The sequence below is a fragment of the Melospiza melodia genome, chromosome 8, assembly GCF_035770615.1.
Source record: "Melospiza melodia melodia isolate bMelMel2 chromosome 8, bMelMel2.pri, whole genome shotgun sequence".
NCBI classification, from domain to species: Eukaryota; Metazoa; Chordata; class Aves; order Passeriformes; family Passerellidae; genus Melospiza; species Melospiza melodia.
The window spans coordinates 30,876,960-30,889,011 of NC_086201.1; the positions used below are offsets into that span (position 1 = coordinate 30,876,960).

Sequence of the window (12,052 nt, forward strand, 5' to 3'; positions counted from 1 at the left end):
CTCCTTCTTAATCTTTATTGCAAGGCATAAGTTCTGCTGAAATAAACAGTGGAAAATGTGAGGGGAAAAAAAACTCTAAGAAAAAAAAGAGTCTAAAGGCTGAAATCTGCTGACTTTGGTTACTGTCATTCATATGAGACTTAAAATAAGTTCAGTTCATTCCAGAGTCCACTTTAGCAGAATTAACCTCAGGGTTTATTATCCCCAACTATATAGAAATTAGATTCTTGGGAAATTTCTTAAACACAAAAGTTAAATTACATATTCATATGTTTGGAAAGCTTTACCCCATCACACACACAAACTACATATGCACTCCATGAATCCCACTTGTACTTGTACTTCCAGAAAGTGCTTTGGTCTGAAGAATAAATAAATAAATGTGCAGTTTCTTTAATCTATGCACCACCACTGAGTGCATGCTGAAGCATCCCAGGAAGGCAGCACATGTTACAAATGTCAGGCTTTCCCTCAGATAAAGCACTGCTTTACTCTTCTAAAACAACTGAACAAACCCAGAGAGTTGAAATCCTGGTCTCTATTTCGTTTATGACAACCGCTCACCAGTTTTTCACCAGCTCACAGTGCAACTCATGCCTCAGTCTCTCATTAAGAATTTGTCTTAAAAAAAAAGGGGATAAGCAGGCTAATAAAGTACCAAGGCTCACTTGCTGTCTTTTGGCTGAAGCTCACCAAACACCTACCAGGAGGCATTTTCAGTTGCATTTTAAAACATATGGCCAGTTATTCTGAGGGGTTTTTTACATGTGACTTCTACATCCTCTGATTTTAAAAAGCAACAACAAAACCCCAAAGTGTGAAAATAAGGAAACTGAGAGCTTGCCTGCAATTCTTGCCACATCTCCTCTCTTTAGAGGGTGTCCAAAGGGTGACAATCTCTAGTGACAAATGAGATACAGTGCAGATAAGGGCTCTGTGTGTTTAAGCAGAGATTTCTCAGGCAATGACTGTCTCCTCCATTGCAGAAGAGACTCTTTTTGTGAAGCAGAGTTGCTCAGTGAGAATGAGACCATGCTTAGTTCCACAAATTGAAAATTAATCCTCATAATGAACTCTCAGAGCCAGCCCCATTCCTTGGCACATTGAATCACCTCTGGGATTACACGACCACGCTTCTGCAAGTGTGAGAATTTCTCCTTCTTTTCTTCTTTTCCATCTGTGAAGCCAGAATGGAGTATAATTCCTTTCACCACATGAAAGATTTGGTCTTTACCATTTTGAGCAATTTGATCAATGTTATGTTTAGCACATATCCCATCTATTACATGGAAGGGCAAGAGCCACTTGCAGACCCGCTGGAAGTAAAGACGAGATAGGCCAAGAACATCCTGCCCTGATGCTCAGTGATTTATCAAAGGTTAAAAAAAGGAAACACCAACTCACCATATTTCAGCTGTTTGACTTCACAATTCTAAACTAAGCAGCTCATTTACTCAGGTATACCAGGATAGGCAGGTAGGAAGAAAGAATTAGTTCATATCATAGGAAAACAAGGAATATAAAGCAAGGAATCCTGCTTCTAGGTGTTAATATAGCTTGGGATGACAGGCCAGGAGAGTTGTTGGACATTCAAGTGGAACCAAAATCTACTATTACATGTCCAGAAGTCATACAGCCACAGTTAGCATGGTCAGCAGAGTGATCACAGTTTATAGAAGAAAAATATAGAAATGGAAAGAAAAGGCATCCAAAAGAAAGAAAAAAGTGTCAGCAAAACAGGCAGCATGAAGCTGAATAAAACACATGAACTATTTTTTGTTGCAATTTAAAAATAAAAAAAGTCTTGTTCCTGACTCATTAGCACCACATTTCTAACCTAGTAGATGGTGTGTGTGTCTCTCTGCAGCAAGACAACTTCCACAGCCAACACTGTGCTGTGAGCAGCAGCAGCACCCCCCTCCCTCTGAGCAGAGCAGGAACAATGTCCTGGGCTCCTCTGGCTGCTCCCAGCCTGGTATTTCAAAGCAGCAGAGAAAATGTGGCACAAGGTGCTGCTGCCCTGCCTGGGAGGGAACACTGACAGCAGCAGGGAGGGACAGATCCTGCTCACAGCTCACAGGACATGGTGATGTGTGCTAGATTGTTTTCTAAGGCTCAGAAAAACTTCAATTATTATCCTTCCCTTCTTAAACAGTCAGTCAGCAGCCAAGTATACTGAGCAGAGAAGTATGGGGGAAGAAAAGGACAAAAAGAAAAGTCAATTAAATACAGGAAGCACTGCAGAGTTACTCCCTAATTGTCAGTATTATACAGCTGCATTTAGAACAAGATTTTTCTCTGCTGATTGCAGATTAGCCCAAATTCAGTAATAAAGTAACTCTACCCTGAGACTGGATCCTTTCCAAAGGTGACTTTTAACCCATTCCAGCACTAAACCCTTTTGTGGCAGATCCAGCCCAATATTAAAGCACCACCCCATCCTACCTTCCAGCTGGGCATTTTAGTGAATGAACACTGTGTTCCAGGAGGCAATTTATTTAAAAACATTTATTTTAGGCAAAATTAAACAGACATTTGAGATTACATAGAAATACAGTTTCCAATTGGATCACATAAAAATTAAAAATGCACTGTTGTGTTGATTTAAGTATTTTTGTATGTATTGATCAGGTATATAAGATTTAACCATGCCATTTGCAGTCAACTATCATAAAAATCAGTAACGAAAAAGGTTTCTTAAAATGTGCAAATATTATCTTAGTGTTACCATTGATAATAAATGACCACTAAATAGATGCTTATTATGTAAAGCTTTTTAAAGTACAATAAAAATACAAATTCTATTTGTTAAAAAAGGCCATTGCTATGGCTACTAAACATCCTCATTATACAAATTCGAAAATACTATATGACAAACAAAATTATAAAGACTTTTCTTTATGAAACATATACTATTCTATTTGTTAGTGATTTCATATATTTTAATATATATTTCTCTATAATACTCTATATGAATGATGAACTCAGAATGAGAGAGAGGAAGACAAATGCAATGTTGGATGTTAAGGCCCCAGTTCAGCAAGGTACCTGAGGATGTGTCAAACCCAGCAAAGGAATAATCCCATTCTTTTAGAGGACTCCAAAGGCACATGCACAAGTACTTTGTTGAACAAGGCATAAAAATACCCATCATGAAACTGAAAAATGTGGTTTTGGTGTAAACTGTGACTCTGAAGGACAAAACTGTAAGTGTCAGCACAAAGCCTCTCATAAAAAAAATCTGAAAATTTAGGGGCAGGGGGGTTTCCACGTTTTTATGCTTTGAAGGGAAAATACTAGAGGTTGGAAAGTTTTTTAATTTAATTAATGATAATTTTCTGAGATGGGTTTAAGATGGTGTTTTATTGCTTATGAGAAAGATTAATGAAAAGTATGCATAGACATGTCAGCATTCATCTCACCAGCAGCTGAGAATTTTGGTGTGCAGGTATTTCTGTAACATGAACAGCCAGTGGGTACAAAGGACTTAGAGCTGTTTCTCTGCAGGAATTAAAGACATGGAACAGTGAAGAAGAGAGTAACAGAATTATACTCAACAGAGCCTGGCTGTAAACACTCGGGTGCTGAAAGTAATTACAGAACTGAGCCCAGTGCCTGCATATACACAAAATTCCCTAAGTTCCTAAGAAAATGCAGGACCATAATCTTCCTTTTAAGTTATGGCTAGCACGTAATGAATTCCAAGGTACATACTTTACACTTCAGCTATAAAATATCAAAACAAAGGGTGGTTGCTTTGCCATTCTGCAATTTAGTAGTTCTTCTAGGCTCATTAAGCACTAATTACCAGACTAGCAACTTGTTAATTTCTAAACCATGAATGAAGGACCTAAAATCTGGATTGTATAAACCAATGACAGCAGATATACAGGGCAGTAACCACAGTGATGGAAATCAATCATACTGCATCCAAATTTACTTTTGAAGCATATAGTAATGGTTAGTATTTTATGTTTTTTTCACTGCAAATTGAATTTTTTTGTAGCAGATATTAATAATTTTACTGCTTGAATATTAAATAATACCTTAAAAGCATAATTTCAAAACGCTGCCAGGTAAAGTACTATGTAGAATTCATGCCTGCACATTTGCAGAGAGAGACAGAGAGAGAGGTATGAGTGACCCTTCTGAAGAACTTCTCCAAGCTAATAGTCATAAAGCATAGTAAACTCGGGCCAAAATGTGACAGAAAGAAACACAACAGCGTAATTTCATCCATAATTCATAAACAAATACAACTTTTTACATTTGTACAGGGAAAGACTGGAAATAAGTTGAATTTTTACAGAAGCAAGCCTCACAAGAGTTTACATGTTGAAAAAAGCAATTTTTGGCACATGGATAGTATCTGTGAGTACATGTTCAAAAATAAAAAAAAACACTGTGGAGGAAATTCACATTGACTTTCTTGGCATCAGCACCTGCTGTCTAGTGGGTCAAGACAAAATACTGTGCCTTCAAGAGTTAATCCCATTTTGAACCCCTCCTGCAATGAAACAAGACATCATTAGTAAAGAGCCAAGTGAGTTCCGGAGGATTACATTCTCCTTGTAAAAACATTTAAATCCAAGCATATCTTTAGGCAGACAAACTGCAATGATACTTCAAAATTGAAGTACTCAATGATAATTCAAAACTGAATTCAGAAATATTTCCGTTAATTGGTCAGCCACTTTTTAGTAAGTCTCAGTGGTTAACTCATAAAAGATGCACACCTTACAACAGCATAGCTACAGTATGTACATAAAGTGAGGAAAATACTATAGAATAACAATATTGAATATTGTACATGGGCTGACAGAAATCCAAACAAGTTTAATTTGCAATATGTTGTTCCTGAGTAAAATTCAAGATTTATATTGAAAAATAGAGGTGTGACATGGGCATTGTTACTAATACAAGGTGTCTCCTATATTCTGTGGTGCTGTAAGAGCAGCCCAACAAAAAGTGCTGACTACCCCAACTCAGAGGGCTGCTCTGAATTGCTCCCAGTGCAGTTAAATTGATATTTACTGCCCACTGCCATCTGAGCTTCATGAAAAAGGCAGATAAAACCATACTTGCTCCACTGCAAATGAAAAACTGTGCATTTTAAAGGCGTGTAACTCAGTAAAATAAAACCCAGTGGTATTTTGAAAGTGCAGTGAGTTGCTTTAAAAGTTCAGACCAAAATTCTTGAGTCTGCTCACATTCATTTTATTAATAGAAAAACAAAAAAGATTATAAGCTGGATGCTACCACCTCCTCTATGGAAAAGAAATTTTTTCTATAAATACTTTTTATTTTGTATGCTTTCATAGATGCTTGGTTTGCTAAAGGTACTTTGTTCACACCAGTCCTAAACAACTGCACTTTTAATACAGGAAAACTACTCTTATTTTCACTTCTCTTTTTGCATTAAAAAAAGCTGAATAATATTGGCTTGACCCCTTAAAAGTCACCTTGGAGTCAAGAAAATTTCAGTCTCTAGGGTGAAAGTACTTTGAAGGTTTAAGCAATTGGAAATGGGGCTCTGACTAGAAATGCCATGAGAGCATCAACTCCGTGGCAGGTGTAGCAGTGCTCTGTTCAGTGAGAGTGCTGACTGTGTGCTATGAAATCAATAACAGCTCCTTTCATCAAGGAAATATCTTGTAAACAAGATAAATCTTTTTGTAAAACCATCTGTGTAGGGATTAGGCACAAACTCAAGTCTTTCCCTCACATGCACAGCAGTACCTCAAGACCATACCTTTTGGGTTTAGAAGATAAATCCCAAGTCAAACCAGCTTAATTTCAAACAAATTCAAATCACAGGCTAACACTTGAAAAGTGTATGAATATCTAATAACCCTGCCAAGCTACTGCTATCAGGAGAATAATGTGGAAAAACAGAACAAACCTCCTGGCAATAGTTATTAAATGGTCTGAGAATTTCCAAGTAAAAGCTTCATTTTCCTAAAGGCAGATCCATGCTACCCAGTTTACTCTACCTGGGTGACACAGTGCTGCCAAGGCTCACTAGTATATTTAATATTTTTCCTTTTTTTTTGTTTTCTGTGCATTTTCAAAAGGATTAAAAGGAAGAACATTAAATGCAGAAGACATTTCAAGCAAACAGCAGGTGAAATTTCAAGTGAAACACATCCTGTTACAAACAGTGTTCATTTCCCCAAAGGGTAAATTAATTGATGTAACTGCAGTCAAAGGAGGACTGCTTACCCAGAAGGAGAATTCAGAGATTAGCCCTAGGGTCTGTTACACTTTAAACCCTGCAGTTACAGGGTGCCAGGGATGCTCAACTTCTGAGGTACCCGAAGGCTGCTTCCGGCTTTGAGCTTGCAAAGGGACACAGCAACAAGGGACTGTTGTTGGTGCTTCAAGCAGAGGATGCTTGATGAGCTCCAAGAACAGAACACCACCAACAACTGGTTTGACAAGGATAGAGACCTTCATCCTGAGCCAGCCAGAGCCTTCACTGAACATCCATCCCATTCCTGTCCACTCTTATTTTTATCTTATTTTTACTGTTAAGCACAGCTTGCTGGTGTCTTAAGTGGCTTCACTTCCAATGCCCTCTTTCCAGCAAGGGAAGAGCAAATCAGATGATGCATTTTGGAAGTACACTCATCTCACTGCTCTTATGTTGAGCATGTCAAGTTTTTTCCACACAAACTGATATTTTGTCACTTAGCACTTTGCTCGTGTTTGCTATGACTTAGAACTATTTCCACTTTCTTGAAGAACCATGGCCTCCTTGGCCTTTCCTTCTGCAGCTTCACTCCTTTCCTTCTGCTACCTCCCCCCAGTGCTGTTTAGTCCTTCTCAAGCTGTGATATTTTAAATTTAAAACAATTACATTTCCACATATTTGCAATGTGATCAATGCTAATCCATTCAGAGACTGCTGCTCTTTATGGATCATAATGATTAAAAAAGCTTTTTAACATTTGTTACCAAAATGAACTGTCTGTCCTGAAAGAAATCAGTGCTGTGGCTGCCAGGTGTTGCTCCTGAGAACAATGGCTTATGCACTTTCCTGTCTGTAACAGGGACATGGCACTTCCATGGTCACTTCTGAGCCACAACAAACCCACAATCATCACTGTCAGATTCTGCACTTCCAAGCAGCCTCAAACTTCCATGAAAACCACAAGGCCAAAAAGCCCAACTGCATAGAGAGGACATCAAAGCAATCCAAGTGACCAGATGGGCATTCCTTTCATTAAAGGAATGTAAAATCTAGATTTTTTTTTTTTTTCTCTTGGGTATTTAGGTGGAAGACATGAAGTGAATTTTCAGGGAATGCTGGAAAAGGCCACCCTGTGGCACTGGCCAGGACAGGGAACAAGAAGGGCTATGAAGTGTGCATCTATATTGTGCCTTGTTTTTCTGTGTTTGTGTCCACCTCAAGGAGCTTTTATACTTGAGAGGAATTTTAACACAAGGACTGAGCAGTTTAGATATCTACTAAGTAATGGTATTGTACTAAGGGACGTGATTGATGCCCTAAAAAGAGGAGCAAAGTTTGTTTCCACTTGAAACAGCTCAGAAATAATCCCTCTTCCAAAAGCAGCCTTTTTTTGGAGTCAAGGATAAAAAGATGTGAGCTACTCTGGTTAAAACCAGTAAGCAGTACAACACAAAGAACTTGCACTTTATCAGGAGATAAATTTGCCAGAATCAACCTTATGGCTGAGAAGTTCATTCACTTATCACTTCACAGTGATTTCACTCCATGAGCTTAAGTCAGCACAAACCCAATGAAGCAATGACAAATTTACATATCTCTGAGAGGAACATTTAGAGGGCTGAGCATAAGTTATTTGAGATGGAAAGATGTCAAGTCTACTGACTGCTTCAGGGCATGCAGGGAGAGTGGCTTACAGCTCCTGGAAGCTTTCTGATATTAACTACCTTGAGATTTTAATAAATTATAGCAGCTGCTGCTAGTGTGATTCATGATCCAGGGAAACTTCTCCTCACTGCAAGATTTCTGGGAAAGTAGACATTCATTTTATTAATGTCTGGACATAGTCAAAGTAAAGATGAAAATATGTTTCAGCATAAGGGTGCAGGGAAACAGGAGGTTGGACAGCCATCAGAGAGAGGCCTGAGCTATAAATGTCACATCTCAGCAAATGTTTGAGTTTTAAGCTCTGCAAAAAGATCAACAGAGATTGGACTGAGAAACGGAATGGAAAGCTTAACTGTGAAATTTGGATCCTCACTGAAGTTTAAAAATAAGAGTGTTCCCCTAGAGGCCAGGGAACCTTATCTGATCTCATGAAGTTCAGAATGCAGGATGCAGAGGAAAAGCACCCACTACTCAAGAGTTGATTCTCCAGTGCCTCTTCTGCGCTGGGCTCTCCTCTCCCACTTTGTTCCCCAAAGCACAAGGCCACATCAGGGCAGCTTTTCTGCACAGGACTGTGGCACCTCACATGTTCCTCACAAGAAACAGGCTAAGAGAGTCTGGACTGGGCTGCTCCAAAATCAGGTTGGCACATCCTCACTGCAGGCTGAGCTGCATTTAACACCATGGTGCAGGAAGTTCATACCTGGAACTATTTGCTAGGTGCCTGTAAAACAGTTACCTTCACAGACCTAACAGAACACAGAGTTACTGAAACCCAGGCTGTGCTTCCATAATGCAAAGATGACAGACTCATTCACTTTGCATTTCAGAAAATAAAGAGAAGCTCACACTTTTCTTCCACATTTCTCATTGTTGGATTTCCAGAGCATATTACATGTTCTGTGCCCTCACCTTCCTCAAAGGCTGTGTCTAACAGCTGTTGAGACTAGCACAGCTGCTTCTGCTCCTTGAAAAGTTTTAAATCACCCTGTCCAAACAAAGACTTGCTCTCAAACATGATTATACTAACACAATCTCTGTACTAAAGGTTTTGGTTAAACCATTTCACTAGTGACAATCTGATAATGACAACTGGAGATATCACAAGTACACAGGGATCACAAACAGCAGTGAAAACAAAGGCTTAGTATTAGCACCTGGCAAGAGACAGTAAAGAAAACAACCATCAGCTGTGCCTAACATAGAAATTGTGGGCCCCTAAAAATGAAAATGGCACTGACTCAAGAGTTTTATACACAAAACATAAATACTGAAATTTTTATACATAAAAATAGAAACACAAGACAAACACGTGCACATTTCAATTGTAAATGCTTTAAATACCATTATTAAAATATGATATACCAACCATCGCTGACGCTGTGCACCCAGGAAAGCACAAGAAGATAAAAGAGACATTAGGAAAAACATGTTTCAAGCTGTATTTTGCAACAATCACACAGTAAAATACAGTCTGTATTTAAAGGCTGTACAGAGCCTTTGCTCTGGCTCAGGTTAGAATATGGGGGTTTTTCATACCCTTTCAGCTGTACACTTGCTCTCAGCAGGATCATAAGTGTCAAGATTTGTGCCTACATAAAGTTCACTAATTAATTCTTAGTGAATGGCTGATATGCTGGGGGAGAGTGCCTTTCTTCACAACAGGACACAGTAACACTCCAGTGCTTGGGGGTTCTGTTATTGATTGGTTGTCTCCTTTTTTTAGATCAAGAGAGTACAAACAATGATGTGAGATTTTAATTTCATTACTTCAAACATCTTTGATAAATATATTTACTACTCCATTCCCTGATGTTTTATGAGGTGACAGCACTCTGTAGTGTTATAGGCAAACAATTCCAAATATTGTCAAAATATTACCTGTATAGGAACTCTTAATATGCAACATTTAAAAATATTGACATACCATTATTAGTGGTAACCACAGTTGCTACAATTTATTTTTCCCTAAAACCATGGAAATGTTGGTAATATTTTAATGGGAGGTGCTATAAGATTTGGGGGTTGTGTTCAAGGGCTTGGTAACAACATTATGTAATTCACAAAATACCAGCATGTTGTTGGAATTGCAAAGAAGACAGTTTTGGCTTTTAGCTGCTCTTTGAAATGATACAGGGGACTAAGAAGCTAAATTTCTTGCTTCATTGTGAGTAGAATTTGTCAGTGGAACCATCCTGAACTGACAAAGAAAAGAAAATGTACTCAGGAAAATGAAATGGTCTTTCAATCTTATTTAAGCCATTTTAAAATGCCTCTGCTGCTCTCTAGGCAGGAGACAGGAACAGAAGGAGCCTGAAAGCAAATGCTCTTGGACTTTGTGGGCTCCTAAGAGAAAAGAGGGTTGGAAACCCTTGGAATACTTTCTGCTGAGGAGCCAGGATCCTAGAAACTCAAGTTTCCATTATTTCCAGCATCTTCTTTTGCTGGCAGGCTGCTTAAAAAAATACTAGAGATAAGCTGGCAAGGAACTAGAAGTTTTCAAAGTTTGACTGCAGAGCATCATTTGTTCCAAAACTTGAGGACTTTCTCCTAGAATTGTTTCACAATTGGGTCAATAACTGAATGGACAATGTTGAGTGTTTCAGAATCAACAAACATTTTCTGATAAAAACACAACGATTCAGAATTCTTGAACCATTTCTCAGGAGTTAAATTGCTCCAGGGTGCCACAGAGCTGTTTTTAAAGGCAGCAAAAAATTGTCGTGGCCTCAGAAGCACCTAAGACTGTCCAATGCTGAGAAAAAACAACGTGATGCCAACTGAGGGAAAGAGGAGGCTACATTGGCATGGGGAAGATTGCTGCAGTAAAGATCAAGGGATCTGGAGGGCTCAGTTCTCTTTTTCACCTCTGTCAGTCCCTTCCCAGGTAACAGCTCCCAAACCATTTTGGTTACACTGCTGAGAAACCTTTCATTAGTGTAGCTGACTCTATTGGTACCAGGTGGGGCTCTTGAGACAACCCCAAACTGCAGCTCAAAGAGCAGCAGCATTCTATACAGATGGAATGGTCAGAAGCAGGGGTTTGTCTGGGCATTAGTGTGTGCTTTGTGGAACACGTTTATAGAATATGGCAAGGATGTATTTCAAGGATAGGCACACAGCCATCAAAATGCACATAAGACAGTAGTTACCTGCATCTCGTCTAGCTTGGACTGAATGTCTGGAGGGAAATCTCCTGCTCCACAGCTAAAAGGGTCAAAAGGTTCTGCTCCAAAAAGGTCTCTCTCTGCAACGACAGAAACGTGAGTCACTGGGAGAACAGGTATGGACAGCAACAACAGTGCTCTGAAAAAGCCACCTTACATCTCCACCAGAGCTAAGCAACAGCACCACCAGATATGGCACTCATTAACCACAACTTCTAACATCCCAGCGTGCAAGCCAGCTCTTGGGCAGTTTCCCAAACCTTAATACTCAAATATTTTCCCAAGAACACCACTGGACTTCTGTTTAAGCCTCTCTTTAGCTTCCTTTAGTGCTTGTGCCTTCTAGAGATCCGGTGAGGAGTTGCTGCTCTTGGAAGAGGGCACCATGTACTGACGAGTGCTCTGGAGTCTTTGTGCAGGAGTTTCAAAAATGAAGAGGAAGCAACTGCACATGAGTTGCCAAATTTCATTTCTACATTCTGTCAACAACAAATTACTAACCAATTAATCTTCGTGTTCCCTGTCTGCCACTCCTCAGGTTAAGGATGTTTTTGTGAGAGAAGCTAATATTCTTACTCAGGCAAGGTGAGGTCTTTATTTGATACAGTTCCTCAATGAACAACTAGCAGTAATTAAAACTAAAAGCCATCAGAGTTTTAAAATCTTGGAGAAAACCACATTAAGAAAAAATTAATTTAAAAAAAAAACCAAAACCACAACAGGACCATGAATTTTCACACTAAAATACCACTAAATTTGGGTGCATAAATAGAATGATTGCAAATTTTCACTTTCTCAATACCAAAAGTTTCTCACTCTTTCTTAATTGCAGTTTGCATTCTAGTGGTCAAAGGGAGGATGATGTTTCTTGTTTTTGTCTGGTTAAGAAGAAACACCTCCAATACAATTGGAGTTCTTTTGGGTTCTTTTTTCATATTAGACCAGTATAGTTCTTTATATCTGCCTGCTCAAATATTTTTTGGTTTTTCAGGTTTTGGGTGTTTTTTCCTCCTCCTTAGTAATAGAT

The 12,052-nt window shown here is 38.9% G+C and overlaps 1 protein-coding gene across 6 annotated transcripts in view; it reads right to left on the reverse strand.

The window, feature by feature from the left end:
* Positions 1-2,490: 2,490 nt before the first annotated feature.
* The window catches only part of GULP1 (GULP PTB domain containing engulfment adaptor 1), a 143,249-nt gene continuing 133,687 nt past the window's right edge, over positions 2,491-12,052 (reverse strand). For 4 of the 6 annotated variants that reach the window (XM_063162548.1, XM_063162544.1, XM_063162545.1 and 1 more), the window contains 2 exons: positions 11,011-11,105; positions 2,491-4,507 (listed from right to left, as the gene is read on the reverse strand). In XM_063162548.1, coding sequence (XP_063018618.1) covers positions 4,436-4,507; positions 11,011-11,105 — 167 coding nt within the window. In that variant the 3' untranslated portion in view covers positions 2,491-4,435. Of the gene's footprint in view, positions 4,508-9,227; positions 9,239-11,010; positions 11,106-12,052 lie in introns of all 6 variants that reach the window. The other 2 variants (XM_063162549.1, XM_063162547.1) reach the window with 1 other exon arrangement.